The sequence below is a fragment of the Microtus oregoni genome, unplaced genomic scaffold (genome assembly GCF_018167655.1).
Source record: "Microtus oregoni isolate MIOR12 unplaced genomic scaffold, Mior012 000047F_ref0000412, whole genome shotgun sequence".
Lineage (NCBI taxonomy): Eukaryota > Metazoa > Chordata > Mammalia > Rodentia > Cricetidae > Microtus > Microtus oregoni.
In genome coordinates this window covers 13,970,446-13,986,208 of record NW_024543221.1, presented here as the reverse complement: position 1 = coordinate 13,986,208, position 15,763 = coordinate 13,970,446, and the positions used below count along the sequence as shown (strand labels likewise).

Sequence of the window (15,763 nt, the reverse complement as noted above, 5' to 3'; positions counted from 1 at the left end):
CTAAGTGGGGCTGGCTTGTGACGGGAAGGCTGCTGCTGCAAGCCATCACATAATGCACTGTCCAGCAGGACAGGAGTCACTGCGGATTACCTGTGCCCCAGCCTTCCCTTCGCACAACATTGGAGAATTAGGCCATGTTGATTTTGGATAATCTTCTATCCAGGAATGGCAACGAGCTTGGCTCTGTTTGCTTTAACCACCTCAGCTTGTAATTGTCGTGAAAGCTAACCTCAAGAACTCTTAGCTTGTCTTGACACCAGGGGCACATACCCTAGGCTGCCTTGATGTGTAGTTTGTTAGCCCTACAGAGTGACTGGTCTGCGGGCTTCAGTGCCCAATTTCCCATCTGAAGGTGGAAGCAAGGGATGAGGTGTATCGTGAAGCATGCAGACGTCTCTGTCGGGCTTTGATCAGGAAACTGAGTATTTCCTAGGAGTCAAGGCAGTTTCCTGATCAAAGCAGGATGTGCTCCCGTCCGCCCCAGCCTCTGTATATGCCCTATTACTTCTATCCCCATCAACCTGGACAGCCTCAGCTACGTCTGAGGAACAGTGAGACATTGCAGGGTGAACCCGGGAGTCAAGCCCAGCTCCCCCTAAGAACATCTGGTCTGCCCATGGGATTATTACGTAAGGCAAGAGCATTTGGCATCTAGAAATCTGGTAGGCTTCAAGTCGGGTTTTGAACCAGAGTTGTCTAGTTAGTTTCTCTTTGACAGTGCCTGTGCTAAGCATGGCTTTTGTATTGTTAAACAATTGTAAGAAGGAAGCGTGTGTATCTGAGAGCCACCCTTTGTCTAGGTTGCCGACTTCTGCCCGGGGCCACTTTCCTTATTGAAAACACGAAGTAGGCTGAGATATCTCTCCAGTGTCTGAAGCTACAGAATCGTATGGCTGTTTGGTGGAGTCATCTTGGTCTAGCCTTTACCACCACAGCCTAACAGGGGCAGCCTCAGCAGTGTTTCTGGTGGTGTCTCAGATCTCAGGATTCTGTGCGGCACCTCTGGAAGATGGAAAGAGATACTTGGTTTCAGTTTCCGGTGCCCTTTCTTGCTGTTTGTTTTATTTTGTCGATTCTAACTCTGACTCACTCTTTTGAGATAGATGAAGAATTTGAGAAGGAAGAACACCCCCCCCCCACACACACACAAATCACAACAAATGGTTTCCTAGCATAGCACTTCAAGACTCCCATGCAGGAGCATGTAAAGTGACTATTTCAAGTATATTTGAGGACTGGATTTCAGCCCCACAAAAATAAGTGTGGAAAACCTTTCAAGACATACTCATTCTGCTCCTGGGTTGCTAGCACCAACTCTTCTGCGAGGGTGGAAAAGATGAGTTTATTATTTTCTTATCTGTCCACTGAGTTGACCATGGGATGTGTAAGTAGTTTAAAATGCACGCCTGGATTGTTAGCAGGAAGAAACGATGGTAAGATATGTTTTCTGTGACCCAGAAATCATAGCTACTGAAGGTGCTGTCCTCTAGAGCCCTGTGTCTGTGATGTGTATGTGTGCTATCAACATCTTAAAGGTGTCAAAATCTTATAGTGGAGCTCTGAGTTTTCTAAATATTTAAATTTTCAAAGCCAGCCACACTTCAGATAAGAAAACAAAAGGAAATGCTCAGGTGTTTCTTTGCTGTTGTGGTGAAGGGGGATGTACAGATGGAGTATGTGTCAATCAGTGTTGCCACCCCCTCCCCCTCCAGCTAGGTCCCTCCCTCTGATCCTTTTCCAGGGACCCTTGCCTCCCTCTTGGTCTCCCTGGGACTGCTCCCTTCCACAGTGGCCTCTGGGAGACTCTATGGGCTTTGGCATTGACAGAGGCAAGGGTGCTGTTGGAGCAGGTCACAGGTCTTGCCTGAGAGCATGCCGCCAGAAGCCCAGTGCTGTGGGAACACACAAAGGGACAGGCTTCTCTTTGACCAGCTTTCCTAATCACCTTTGCATCTAGCAGAGAGAAGCCTGGAGGCTCTGGGGTAAACCATGGCTCCTGTTCCTTCCTGGGGCCAGGGTTGTCCCTCAACCCCCATAGCCCCTCCACATTAACATGACATTGCCTGATGAGTGTAGGCTGGGAGCAGCTTCCACCAGCTGAACCCTCTGATCCCCAGCTCACTGGAGAGTCTGGCTTTGGGATTTTGGCAAGAAGGCCTATTGCCCATGGGGTCAGCATGAATAAAGATTTCTTTCTTCCTTTCCTTTTTAAAAGTCAAACATCAACTGAAACTCTTCCCAAGGCACCCTCTGTTCGCGCCCCCTCCCCTCCCTCCCTCTCCCTCTCCCCCCCCCCCTCTCTCTCTTTCTCTCTCTCACGACACACACACACACACACACACACACACACACACACACACTTAACATTTCCTCACCTGAGAAAGTTTACTTTGTGTAAAATTTGAACACCAAATCCATCTTATCATTTTGAAAGTGTGTTTACCCAGCTTTGTAGTAGGGACAGACAGGCTGTTTGAAGGCCACATACTTTTCAAACCTTGGTTGCAACACGTTTGCTCCGTTTTGAAACTGTCTTTATCCAGCCAAGGAAAAGGAAAATCTATTTGACAAAGTGACACTCTGGCCAGTTTATCTTGTAATATGGCTTTAGCTCACTGAGCCTATTGATTTTCTTAAATTAATGTTTACAGAATGCTACTGAATTTTGCTCAACGGAACATTGTTCTCTTGTAGCTTTGTTTTAAAATATAAGGGGGTAGGGTTGCAGGGTGTGTTGGGGGAGACAAGGCACAGACCATTACATCATGTGTTCTTTTGCTTAAACCAAGGAAACACAGACTTTTTCTCTACATGTGTGTGTGTGTTTTTTTAAAACATTTCCTGAGAGTATTTAGTCTTCAGATGTTGAAGTAGCTAAGTGTGTAGTTAGGAAGTGGGCTCACTCTTGGGGCCCCATATTACATGAGTATTAAATTAATTGAATCCTCCAATGTGCCTGAAAGTTGAATGTTCCCTGCAGCATCAGAGGGAGGTTTTGGCCCACTCTTAATTGTTGTGGAAACCTCCCTCTAGTGTGCTGTAACCCTAGCGGCTGCCCTCCTCCTGCACGTAGAGTGTCCTAAGCATTTGCATACTGTTTGGCCCTTTGGTGAGAACTCTAAACAGGACACCTTACTCTTAGACGATGGTACTTGGGGTTAATGCATAAAGATGTCTCTAAAGATGCTCCAGACTGGCTCTTCCCAGGGCAGAGCTGCTTCCAACCAGCCCCTGACAGCACAGATGAGACTTTGAGTTCCACACAGCATCTTTCTCCGTTTGTTGACCCACCAATACTATCACCCAAGCGGACCTCCTCAAAGTGTCCCTAGAACCGCGCTTTCACGTGCACATTAACCACAGTGAGATTCTTCAAAGTATGAAGACCGTTCTCACGTTTCTGCCCAACACCGTACTGGGACATGGTCTCTTGTGCCTTCCCACACAGGCACATTCCCCGAAGGGAGAAGCTATTGGGAGAGACTCCCAGGATGATGCTACACTTAGCATCCTGGACCTTCCAGTCTTCTGAAAGGCCTGGGAGGCTGGACTGGCCGCACAACCTAAGTGCATGCGTGACTGGTATCTTGTGACTATATTTCATAGTCCCATGACTTATCTTTTCTGCACCTGGCAGAGTTAGGGTGAGCAAGACAGAGGCAAGGAGCTCCAATCGTCTATGTATACTGCTTTTCTACCCGATAATCTCTGTGAAGAGTAACTGCAACATCCGAGTTTATCTATCTCTTCCCCTCGGTCTATGCAGTACATCCACCCACTCCATCTATGCAGTCCGAGTCCCCAGCTTGCGTCACTGCTGTCAGGGGACAGGTTTCTCCTTGATCAATATTGACTTAACAAACAGCAGGGATGGGCGAGTTTGTTTAGAGGAATCATGTGCCCACCAGGGTGAACAGCTTGGAAAGAAGTCCAGTACGTGTCTCCTTCCTGGGACCTCTGTGTGCCAGGCATGTACATGCATGGGGTGCATCGAAGCCCTTTCTCTCCTGAACTCTTCTGAAGGCATTCCGGGAAAGCCTAGCTGCGCTTGCTTGGGACAGTACTCATACTTGCAGAGGGTTCGTGATGTATATTGAGTTTCAAAGAACATTCTAGAGTCTAATTTTCTGTCCACACCTCTATGCAGGTTTACACCTTTTGGAAGAGTACCCTTGGGTGAATGGCAAGTACATGCATCTTGCTCTAAACCCTTGTAGATAAGGAGAAAGGAAAAAACTGCACACAGAAACGATAAAAGCAGTTTAACAAGGCTATATATACATCTATCTCTCTCACACACATATGGCATGAACCTATGGAAGCATAGGCTTCTGTATGTATAGACTGAGTCCCACCCCCAGGAGGCCCTGCAGGTTTTCAGAACTGCTTAGCCAGCCTGAGCCTCAGATGTGTTTCGCTGTCCTTGTAAATACGAATTCAGCAGCGCCCAAGTTGAGACCACTTTTTTTTCAACTCCACTGACACAATTGTTTGCCGGCTCCAGTCCCTGCCGTCCATGCAGGGTGACTTGGGGGCATCTGGGGCGAGTTTGAGGCTTTTTGTTTGTTTGTTTCAGTGAATGGGGAGGGGCTGGGGATGCTAGGGGGTGGGAGTTATTTATTTATTTGATTTGGTGAGTCCCCGAGTTGTAAAAAGCTGTCTGAAATATTCATGCAGAGCGGTCTGAGGAGCCGGGTTCTGTTTTATTTACTGCACAGTAGAGCAGCCACAGAGGATTAGTTCTACAATACCCGGAACAAAAGCCCAACAGCTGATGCATGTGATGTTGGGAGGTGACAAAACGGTCCAAGTATGCTGCTGGCTACGGCAAGCCGTCAGCAGATGCAGACAAAAGGCCGGAGACAAGAATAACCCTCTCTCCAAGGCGAGTGGTGAAGAGGATCCAAAATGCCAGCACCCTTTTCTCCTTGACATTGTCTTCTGCAGTCAGCATTTTATTGCCCTTTTATAGTATTAAAAAAATAAAAGTCAAGAAGGAAGAAAAAGAAAACCCACACACAAAACTAATTCACCAAAATACCCGTCAGGGAGCCCTTTCCCCACCCCTCAGCCACTCCTGTCCATCCTTACACACGTCTTCCATTTTTATGTTAAAGTTTGAGGGGAAAGAATAGCTTAGACGATAGTGTCAAAAAGGTCTTCTTCCTAAGATCAGAATCTATTGATGGACTGAATAGGCCACTAGGCTGTGGTTCTTGGGAGGGGCTCGGGAGAGAGGTAATGCCTGGCTTGTTTTCGAGCCATTTCAGTAAAGATGATCCCACCGGTGGGTTGAGGCCAGTGGGCCAGTTTTTGAAGGGGATCAAGGGTGGAGAAGTGTCCACGGGGACCTGAGCAAAGGGCAGGGTTATGGTCCCTCACAAGAGGCTGATGAATGAACTGGTGGATGCTTCAGAGGTGTGAAAATTCAGCTTCTCTGTCTCCAGAAAATAGGGGAGGCTGTCTTCTTTTCAACCTTTGTCATTCCCCTTCTATTCTCTGTGACATTCATTCAGCTGCCAAGAGCGTTTGGCAAGGTTTGGGCCAGCGAGCACACTTCCAGTGACCGCTAACCTTGGTATGTCCTGACACTTATGATGAGTGTCTGCAGGACACAGAAGGCAGGCAGCCTGCTATGTCAGGCTTTCATTACGGACTGCAGAGACTAGGGACAGCCAGTTTAATAAAACAAATCATCCTTGAAGGTAAAGCAACTGGGAAGAGGAGGAGGAAGACGGGAGGGGGATGTCTTTGCCACTCAGTCCGATGAGAGAGAGGAGAAAGGGGGGGGGAGGGAGGGAAGGAGAAGCAGCAGATAGCAGCGAAACATCCACTCACCCACCCCACTGCATGCGTGTGCTGCCCAGCTGTGGACCCAACAGATGTGAACTCCTTCTCCCATCCTCCTGAGACCCAGGAGCTACTGGCTCACTCTGATCAATAAGCAAGAGCCAATCATCGGGATGGAATTGATAGATGCTTGTTGGCCAGCTCCCTTCAGAGTGACCACTGTATTCAAGTACCTCATTACCAGTGTATTCTCTAAATGTCAAGGCAAGACCGTTTGGGGGTGAGGCTCCTCGGCCAGGATGCCTTTTTATCAAAGCAAAGTTTCCATTCGCCCCTCCTGAAGAACTCCTGGCCAAGCAGCTCCCACAATAGCCTCCTCACTCTGCCAAAGACTTTGGAAGCCTTTTGTTTTTCCCCTGTGGCACGTCCAAAGGCCTGGCCTCCCCCCTCCCCCCCGCCTACAGCAGCCTGCTTTGTCTTGCATTCCAGTGACTTGATTGACTGTTGCACCTGATGCTGAGGAGAGAGACTGGAGGGTTCATTGTAGAGATTGTTGGGTTCTATTAAAAGAAACCTAGATAAGGGATTACTTGTCACTAAGGGCTTCTCTGCAGATGTTTATTAGTGATTGGAAAGCCATTAGTTGTGAGGAGATGCACAAAATATGGGCAATATCACATTCCTAATCCTGAACCCCAATGTCTCCCCAAACATCAGGAAGATGTTAGTTTATTCCACAAATAAAGGTGGAGAAAGGTTTTGATCAGAGAGCCAAGGCTCCCTGTTTCCGTGGGTGAGGTCTCTACCTGTGGGTGGAATCCCCCGGCACTCTCTGAGAATAGCAGTTGCTAACCCACACTAGCTCTGGAGCCACCAACAAAAGAGAGCTGCTCCAGTACCAGAGGATCTCCAAGAAACCTTTCACCCAGCGCAGCCCTGTGTGCACACTGCCCAGAGCAGGCAGTAAGTTAGCAAGCTGCTTCATTTGTGCACAGGGAAGGTACCCATTCCCAATAACCAGCCGACAACTCACTCTCTGTGCCCACTTCTGTTTACATTAAGGTCACAGGCTCCCTGGGGATGGTTTTCTGAAGTTGTAGACAAACAGGAATCTGTTGCTTACAGTGAGTCAACCTGCCTTGATAAAATCATTAAAGCCGGGCTAGGGGTACAGGTCTATCATGGCAGCACCCAGGAAGGAGGAGGCAGGAGGATCTGAAGGTCAAGACCGTCTTCTTGGACTACTTGCTGCGTTAGCGGCCATCCAGAGCTACATGTGACCCTGCCTCAAAAGATGAAGTTTTAGCATCCAGCATGTTCTAGTAGAAAGATGCCTTGGCTCGCACAGTTGACGAGCATCTTTATCCCATGATTACTCTATCTCGGAGAATCTGATTACTCTATCTCGGAGAATCTCCTAGGTTTTTTTTTAACCTATAAAATGATAGTTTCCTAGACCCATATTGCTGAAAATGTTCATAAAGTTGCTTCTTTTTTGGTCTTGATACTGATAATGATGATCAAACCCAGGACCTCGCACAGGCCAGGAAATACTGTGGCATGGAGCTGTCTGTACTCAGCCCTGGGCTTCCTTTCCTCAAAGCACTGGGGGGCGGGGGGGGGGGGATGTCAGGAGACTGCAGAGCATTATGGGAGAAAGCAGAGAGGGGAGGTCTTCTTGTTAATGACAACAATGTTCGCGGAATAGCTTTAAAAAGGCCTGCCACTGAACGTGTAGGTGAAGGAAGAGAGACCTGGGCTCCTCAGGCAAAGACACTTTGTGATGAGGACGCTGAAACCAGTTACAAGGAAGTGAAAAGCCAGAAAAAATACAAAAGCTGTCTCAAGTCGGCTGGTGGGATGAGCTCAAGAAATGGATGTTTAAAACAGACCGCTAATCCAGCAGGTCTCAACTTATGGGTCGTGATCCCAAAAAGAACACGGGAAAGGAGAGATATTTACATTATGATTGATAACAGTAATAAAATTACTGTTACGAAGTAGCAAGGAAAGTAATTTTGTTGTTGGGGGGTCACCCCGACATGAGGAACTGTACTAAAGGGTCTCAGCCTTAGGAAGGTTGAGAACCACTGCTCTAAGCTAAGGCTCACGGGCACTGAGAAGGTGAGTACAGACTTGGCTCCATCTCTGAAGTCCCGCTGTCCTCTCAAAGTCCTTAAATCACACTCCCTCCTCCAGGGCTTGTGCTTTCGTCGAGGTACCCAGACAGCTCTGCTCCCAACAGTTTTCACAAGGCCCTTGTCCTTGCTCCTGACTGTGTGTGCGTTGGGGGTGGGGGACGGGAGTCCTTGGAGCAGAGGGGACTTCGGGCTTACCCCCTTTCTCTAGAGCTCACACCTGTGTCTCTCAGCTTCTCTCTCCTGAAGTTCTGGGATTGTTGTCTGAGAAACACAGTTTTCCATGGAGGTTCTGTTGCCAGCAGCCAGTGCGAGCATACTGCTTGGCACCAGTGATTTTTGCTCCTGTAGCATTTGGCTGCAGACCTGTGCCCCAGCCATGTGTCCTCTCTCAGTAAGGCCCGTTTGCTATGACTTGTCACTGGGTGGGAACGCGATGCTCCCTCCAGGAAATCCGCGAGTGTGCAGGTGCTTCCGTGGGAATCTGTGGGGGAGCTGTGGGGGTTCTTAGCAGACTGTTGTTTGCCCAGCCAGGGAGCAGGAGGTCCTCCTTGTTCTTCCAGTCAGCTCTGAGCTCTATCCTGACAGACCAGTGGAAACGCCTTTGGGAGAGATTGCTCAGTACCCTCCTCTTTATTTCTGAGACGGGGTCTCAGTGTAGCTCTGGCTGGCCTGGAACTCACAGGGATCCAAGTGCTGGATGGGATTAAAGATGTGGGACACTATAGTTGGTGCTTTCCTTTTCTAGACTCCATGTTGGGAGTGTTTACTTTTTTTTTCTGGGAAATTACTAGATTTCCCTAAAAAACAATTGACTTGCTATTGGAAGCAATGAGCTACTTTGTCCAATTTGAAATCTGAAATCCAGGGACATCCAGTGATTTTTAGTTTTCTGTGTCATCTGCCATCCATATATGTGTGTTAATAGGTGTATGACCCATGAACATGCCCATTACACTTGTTGAGAAAAGACCAAGAGGAAGGTGTTGAATGTGCTTATAGGTCAATGATCTCCCTGTTGTTTCAGTAACTGGCATTTCTGAACTGTGGGAAGGTTTTTCATGGTATATCTGTGAGGGCTCACTAACATGTACTGGAAAAATTATGACTTCATGTAATTATTTTGTGAATCCATCATGTTCTTCTGTGAGTTACTGCTGAAGAATATTAAGTGTTCCTTTTCACAATCAAGAGCTCAGACTGTCCAATCAACATGTAAGAGATACAGATAGACAGCTCACGTATACTCATTTCTGTGGAAGCAAAGGCATGACAAAGAGAAATTCCAAAAAGATTTGTGGAATGATAATCTTGGGATGACCTTGAGTGACCCGTTGGATCTGTCCCTGCCTTAGTTTTCTCGTTGTATAATTGAGATAGCGTCTTACACTGAGGTTGGAAGAAGGGAATGGTGTTTAGTATAAGATGTAGCATGGTGCCTCTCACAGCTAACACCCAGTAAGTATTAGTTTGTACAATGGTGACCAGTTACACAACCCACTGTCTAAGGAACAAGTCCAAGCAAAACATAAGAATTTGGAGTTCACATCTCAGGACTTTGTGTTGTGATCTTACCATTTATGGTACTGTCTTCAGAGTTTCTTCATTGACAATAGGCTTTTAGTTTACATAGATGCCCAGCATTTATTATTCAACTCTGAGAACACATTTTTTTCTTTCATAATGGAAGTCAAAAGGAGAAAGGAATAAAATTCCGAAAAAAGGAGTTGGCAAGTTTGTTCTAGAGTGATTTTCCCACCTCCATGAGGCTGTGGGCCTCCTCTCTCTGCAGTGGTGTTCACAGTGAAACCCTGGTGCTGGTGGGCCTGTGTCTATCCTCAGCACAAGGCTCTCTCCTGAGATCCGTGGAGCAGCCGCCGTCTATCACAATGCTGCTATATATAACAACCCTGCACAAGAGAATAGAGGCTGGCCATTTTTAGAACATGCAGGTGCCGTCTAAAGCCCCTCTCTGAGGGCACGGAGTTAGCTCAGTTTCCTTTGAAGAACTGCAGACTTGAAACTGAAAACTTTATTAATACCGTGCTCTCCCTGTATCAGCAGGTTCCAGAGAGGTTCCTGGAAGTTGCGCAGATCACATTACGGGAGTTTTTCAATGCCATCATCGCAGGCAAAGATGTTGACCCTTCCTGGAAGAAGGCCATATACAAGGTCATCTGCAAGCTGGATAGTGAAGTTCCTGAGATTTTCAAATCCCCGAACTGCCTCCAAGAACTCCTTCACGAGTAGAGATTGCAACAACTCTTTTGAATGTATGAATAGAAGAAGTCCCCCTTGGATGTCTAACTTCTGTGTGTCTAGATTTTTATTTCCTATCTCTGTGTGGGGGAGGCATGGGTGTGTCGTGCGAGATATCAGCTGGTGGTTCCTGCTCATCCCCTCTGGGTTGTTTTAATTTTCCCCACTACAGGGGGATGGGTACCTTCCTTCTTCGCCTTTAGTTACTTTTGCCCAAGGCCCTTAATATTTGGAGACTTGAGGTTGGGTTGATTTTCAGGAAAAGGGAATGTCAGCCTGTGTAAAGTCTACAAGAGCCAAGGACACTCTGCTCACCTGGAAGCCTATTGTAAAAGGCCACCAGCAGAGCGGAACCCTGAGGAGGACACAGCGCACACCCAGACCGCCCCACCCCCACCCCTACCCTGTGCCGTGTCTCTTGTTTCTAGGGTTAAGAAGTTCCGAGAGAACTCAAGGAAAGCACTTCACACACTGGAATACCCTGTTTAATTTGAGCCTCATAAGTAACTTTTTCTTACATGTTTTCACAGATGCCAGCGGCAGCTGCACAGCTCACACTCAAAAGTACCCTCAAAGGACAGATGTTTAGAATGGTCATCATCACCAAGCCTTTTCTAAGAGAAATGGCATACACCCCAGACTAAATTTTTACAAAACCGAGTCTCTGGAGATGAGACTGGAAATCTGTGCGGGTGGACCAGTTGTCCCTGTAAACTTTGTAACGGGCTCTTGGTGGGGCGTGTGCTTGGGACGTGTGCTCAGAGGTGTTGACTTAGAGAAGACCCTGTACTTTGTCTTCATTCCCTATTTATTTTGCTTCAGGTATTAAAAGGCGTGTACCTTTCACATGTATTCCTTGCTCAACTTCATATGCTTAGCATTGCTGTTGCTGTTTAACCCTTTTTGTTTCTCTCCTAAAACACTAACTTCTGGATACCTTTCTATAGTAAGGAATTCAGAAATGCCACTGGCCATGAAATCCTTGCCTACTCTTGGAGCATGTTGACAGTTGCTGGTGGACCCGACCTTCACCTTGTGTGAGGACACCACCCAGGAATGGCTCGTTTACATAAGTATGCGAGGATGGCCTTCTCTCCCTTCACTTTGGGTATAATATCTTAAAGCGACGGATAATGTCTTTTTTCTATTTCAGAAGCTAATATTGACCAAAGTGTGAGAAGAATACAATAGGTTAGTTTGGGGTTACCCAAGAAGACACAATTTCAGCATACTGAGAAAGCTAGCTGCTATTTTCCCCATTCTCAAATGGCTCCCCTGCCCCCAGTTTTTTGATGACGCACCATGTCCTATGCTTGTATTTAAAATGCTGGGTACCATTCACACTTGCTTTCTTGGCTGGATTTTTGTGTACAGATGCTGTGAACAGCACTGTCCACTCTAATAGTGTGGTCCAGGCCCCTTCTTCCCCTTAGATAATTTGATAGACACACTCTAAAAGCAACACAGTAACAGATCTGGCATTTAAAACATAAAGAACAGAAATGCCGTTTTTCATTAATTTTTTTTAAAGTAAAAATCAGCATTTGACTTTGGAGGATGCAGGTCAGCCCTTGTGCCTGTCTAGCTGGCTGGATCACTGTAATTCAACATCATTTATAAATTCTGCTGATGGACAGGAATGTACGAACACAATTATTGTCAGCACAAAGCCTGAAAACCTGCTGACTTTAAGCTAAACAGTGGAGCTCTGCGAGGCCTGGCATCTTCCAGGAGGCCAGAAGGCCCTAGCAATGAGGACAGAGCATGAACAATTATGGTCAACGCTATTCATTCACTACAATGGCATCTCCTAGTGCTCACGCACCCAGAGATGCATATAAAATTGTTAAGAGTGTATTTCTTATTTTTCTGGGTGTATTTAGAAACAAGAAGCCCAGGTAACCCCCATACCACTGAAATAAATGCTAAAAGTCAAACGACAGAATCAGGAACCCAGTCAGTAAAAATTATGGAAGTCTTTGGCTTGCTTTGTCTGGAAGGTTCCTGCAAGGGCCCAGCAGGGTCCTGGCTGTTCCGAGTCACAGGCCAGTCGGATCCCCACCATGTCACCCTTCGCAAGGTCAAAGGCAAAGCTGCTGGGTAGTCAGCTGGGTAGACAGATTTCTAGGTATCCTCATAATCTGGGGCAAATGAATATTGATTCTAGACTTGGATTTTTAAAATATTGTTTTCTTCTGCCTTTCTAATTGAAATAAGCAAATTTAGCAAAAACAAATGTGTATGTTCTGCTGTCAGTGCCCTTATGTACCTAGACTCCCCTCAGTGTTCACTATGGCTGGAGGTGACTTCACACTGGCAGTCTGAGGACAGACTCAGCCCTCTGTTGGAAGCAGGTCTCCGTGACTTTGCATTGAGGTGGTTGTTCCCAATACAGCCATCAGGCCATGCGTCCTCCCAGTACAACGGTAAAATCACACAAGCCTGTCTCGCAATGTTCCAATCAGGCAGTTAGTCTTTAAATAAAACAATAACAGTAACAAAACCTACTACCTTTCAAATCTTGACTCAGCTCTCACCAAGTGAAACTTTTCTTTTTTGTGCACAGGAAAAAGTTGACTTTTCACAGTGGGAGAGTGGGGACCAACTCTAAAGTCTGTTGCAATTCCATATCTTCACTTCTTTTATGCTGACCCTATATTATTTTTGCGCGTACACTCAAGGTGATAAGTCTGTGCCTAGATCTAAACTGCACCAGCGCGGGGATTTTTCAGAATCCTTCAGAATACCAGTTCTTTCCCCACCAGTACAACTGTTCTTGTGCCTTCTGTGGCTCTCCGTGTCATCTCTTTTTACTTTATTTCCAATACTACAGCTGCAATAAACACTACATTTTTTTTTCTGGCTGTTTGACATAATGTTGATAGCTATGCATATTTTGCGTCTTTTTAAAATGAAGCGGGAGAATAATGTTTTTGAAGAAGAGAAATTTTTAGAACAGTTTGATACACCGCAAATTATTTTTTTCCTCAATTGTTTGAGCAGCATTCGAGTTTTGGAGATTCTTGTAGAAGCCAGTTTTTTTTTTTTTTTTTTGTAACTGTGGTGTAACTCTTGTTTTTCTTAGCCTAATGAGAAGCACTATAGAAGCAATATTTCATACCATGTGCAATGTGTGTGCGGAGGTGTGGGTGCGAACACACAGGCACACACATGTAAAAATATACATATGTATGCGTGTGAGGTGGAAAGCTTACCTTTCCCTATCTAGACTTCAGAGCTTATTTCAGGCATTTGTTATGTTTTGTGAGAAGAATGTTCTATTTGCAACAACACAGCATTGACTTCTTACCGTCTCTCTGGCCGTTCAATGGAGATGTTTTGCATTAAATGGTAAAAATATGTGGAAGATGTTAGGATGTAGTAATTACTTCAGTAACTGTTCTCCCCCATATTCCTGAAGTTTGCTTTGTGCCTCCGAGTATTACTTAATTGAAGTGTTTTATGTTTGAAGAAATCCTTGTTACTGTGCTAGGAATATGGGTGAATATCATTTAAAAAATTTTAAAATGTCAAAACAAAAACACTAAAGCAAAGGGGAACTTTTATAAGGAAATGTAAATATTTAACCTCATGGCCGTTGTTCCGTAAGACATGAGATTTTAATAAATACCTACAGTATCACAGAATCTGTTGAATTTATTAGGGACACTACAGTAACTACAGGCAGTTGAAAGCATTCTCAAAAACCCTGTTCTCTACTTGCAAAACACAATAGTCTCTATCAGATGTCAAAGGCAAGGGTAATGGCGTCTCTGTAAATCTGTGACATTTCTTTTCTGTGTACACGAAGACATTTAGTAAGTTGTCCCCACATCCACACACACATGCAGGTTAATATCGACTACTTACAGAGTTTCGGGAGGGAACTAAACATAGACTGCTCCTCCAAAGTGACCGTAAATCAAAGAGCGGTTCGCAGTTTGCAGATGTTCCCTGGAGCAGCAACGTGTGTATGGACACGAACATCCTTGCTGTGTATATTACAGAATATTCCTGGTGCGAACAGCACAACCGTTTCCTCCTGGTGTAAACCCTGTTTTCAAAGGCTCCCCTTGGGAAACACAATGGTTGGTACGTGCGCCACCGCATTGCACTTCCGTGTCACGTGCGAGGTAGCGCACTTTTGGCTCTGTGGAGCAGCTGGTTTCAAACCACCTAAAAAGTAAAACTAAAATTTTCATCCTCAGAGCTGGGGTTCACAGTGGTGTTTAATCTCCGCGTCCTTTTGGAGGACCCTTCTAAGACTATGTGGAAGCTCGTGGACTTTGAGTCTTCTCGACTGAGCTCGCTCTCAAATCAGACACCCTCCTGGTGTGCACACAACGCGAACAGGCAGGCAAATGGCAGGCCTGCCTTTGTGAAAATGGATTTACTAGATATTTTTTTAACAATAAATTCCTCTGTGTATGAGGGAATAAAGCATTTTAAAGTGGTATATTGCCACTTCAAATTTAGACTTAGGAAAAATGATGTATTTGGAGTTGGTCTCAGCTCCCAAGAAGGGTCAAAGGTCACAGCTTCCCCCAACATTGTCCCAGCCATTTCTCATATGTATATAGTATAAACCGTGACAAACACTGCCTTTATATGATTTAGCAATATGTTGTAAATAGCATTATGAAGCTCTTTTTTGTAATAAAGACCCTTTGATTTGAATATAGTACAATAACTGAACTGATAAAGTCATTTTTGATTTTTTTTTTAGCTAGAGGCAATTTCAATTGTGCATTTTGTTATTGTCTATTGTTCTGAAGACTGCATAATTTATTGGTTTAATTTATCCTAATTTATTTGATGAAGGTGTACAATTTTGTATTACCAAGGATGTACTGTAATATTAATTGATAGGATAAAACAGTGAGACTCCCTGTCCATCTTCAAAAGAAAAAAAAAAGGTGCCGTAGACAATTGATTTTAAAGTAAAAAGTAAATCAATTTAGTTTGGCAGCTACAAAATTTTAAAACAAGAAAAAAAAAAGGACAATGTTGTCATGGGGAGGGCGGGGAGGGTTTCCGTTGTGTGTTTGAAGCTTTTCTATATTCTCCGAACTTGGACCGTTTGCTTTGTACCACTAAAGGGTGCAGTAGTCAACTGCCTTGTGTGCCTTCCATCCTCTCCTGAACTGAATGTATGTGCAGTATATATGCAAGCTTGTGCAAAATAAAATATACATTACAAGCTCATGTCATGTGATTTTTTTCTGAAAATGTGTGACATTTTGTTTTTGGATCTTGGAGGCTTCTGTCTGACTGATATCAAGTCCTAGCTTTCCTTCCATTGGTGTTTTCGCTCATGCAACCCAACATTCCTCCAGACCATGCCTGCTGGAATGCCTTGCTTTTTTTTTTTAGAACCTCTCACTTGGATTTAACTTTAGTACCCCTCAACTTGAGGGAAGAGAAAAAGTAGTTCACCCTGGGGAGGTGACTTCTGGGTAAACACTTGCTGTGTGAGTGACAGGACCTGAGATGGTGGAGGCCCAGAACTCAGCTATAGCCACATATGGGAGCAGGAGTCTTTAATCCCAGCACTCTTAAGAGTGAAATATTGGAAG

General features: G+C 45.3%; 1 protein-coding gene across 7 annotated transcripts in view; it reads left to right on the top strand.

The window, feature by feature from the left end:
* Prox1 (prospero homeobox 1) overlaps positions 1-15,378 on the top strand; it is a 54,521-nt gene extending 39,143 nt beyond the window's left edge. For 5 of the 7 annotated variants that reach the window (XM_041635312.1, XM_041635310.1, XM_041635309.1 and 2 more), the window contains one exon: positions 9,990-15,378. In XM_041635312.1, the coding sequence (XP_041491246.1) occupies positions 9,990-10,178 (189 nt within the window). In that variant the 3' untranslated portion in view covers positions 10,179-15,378. The remainder of the gene's footprint in view (positions 1-9,989) is intronic. The other 2 variants (XM_041635315.1, XM_041635316.1) reach the window with 2 other exon arrangements.
* The last annotated feature ends 385 nt before the right edge of the window (positions 15,379-15,763 follow it).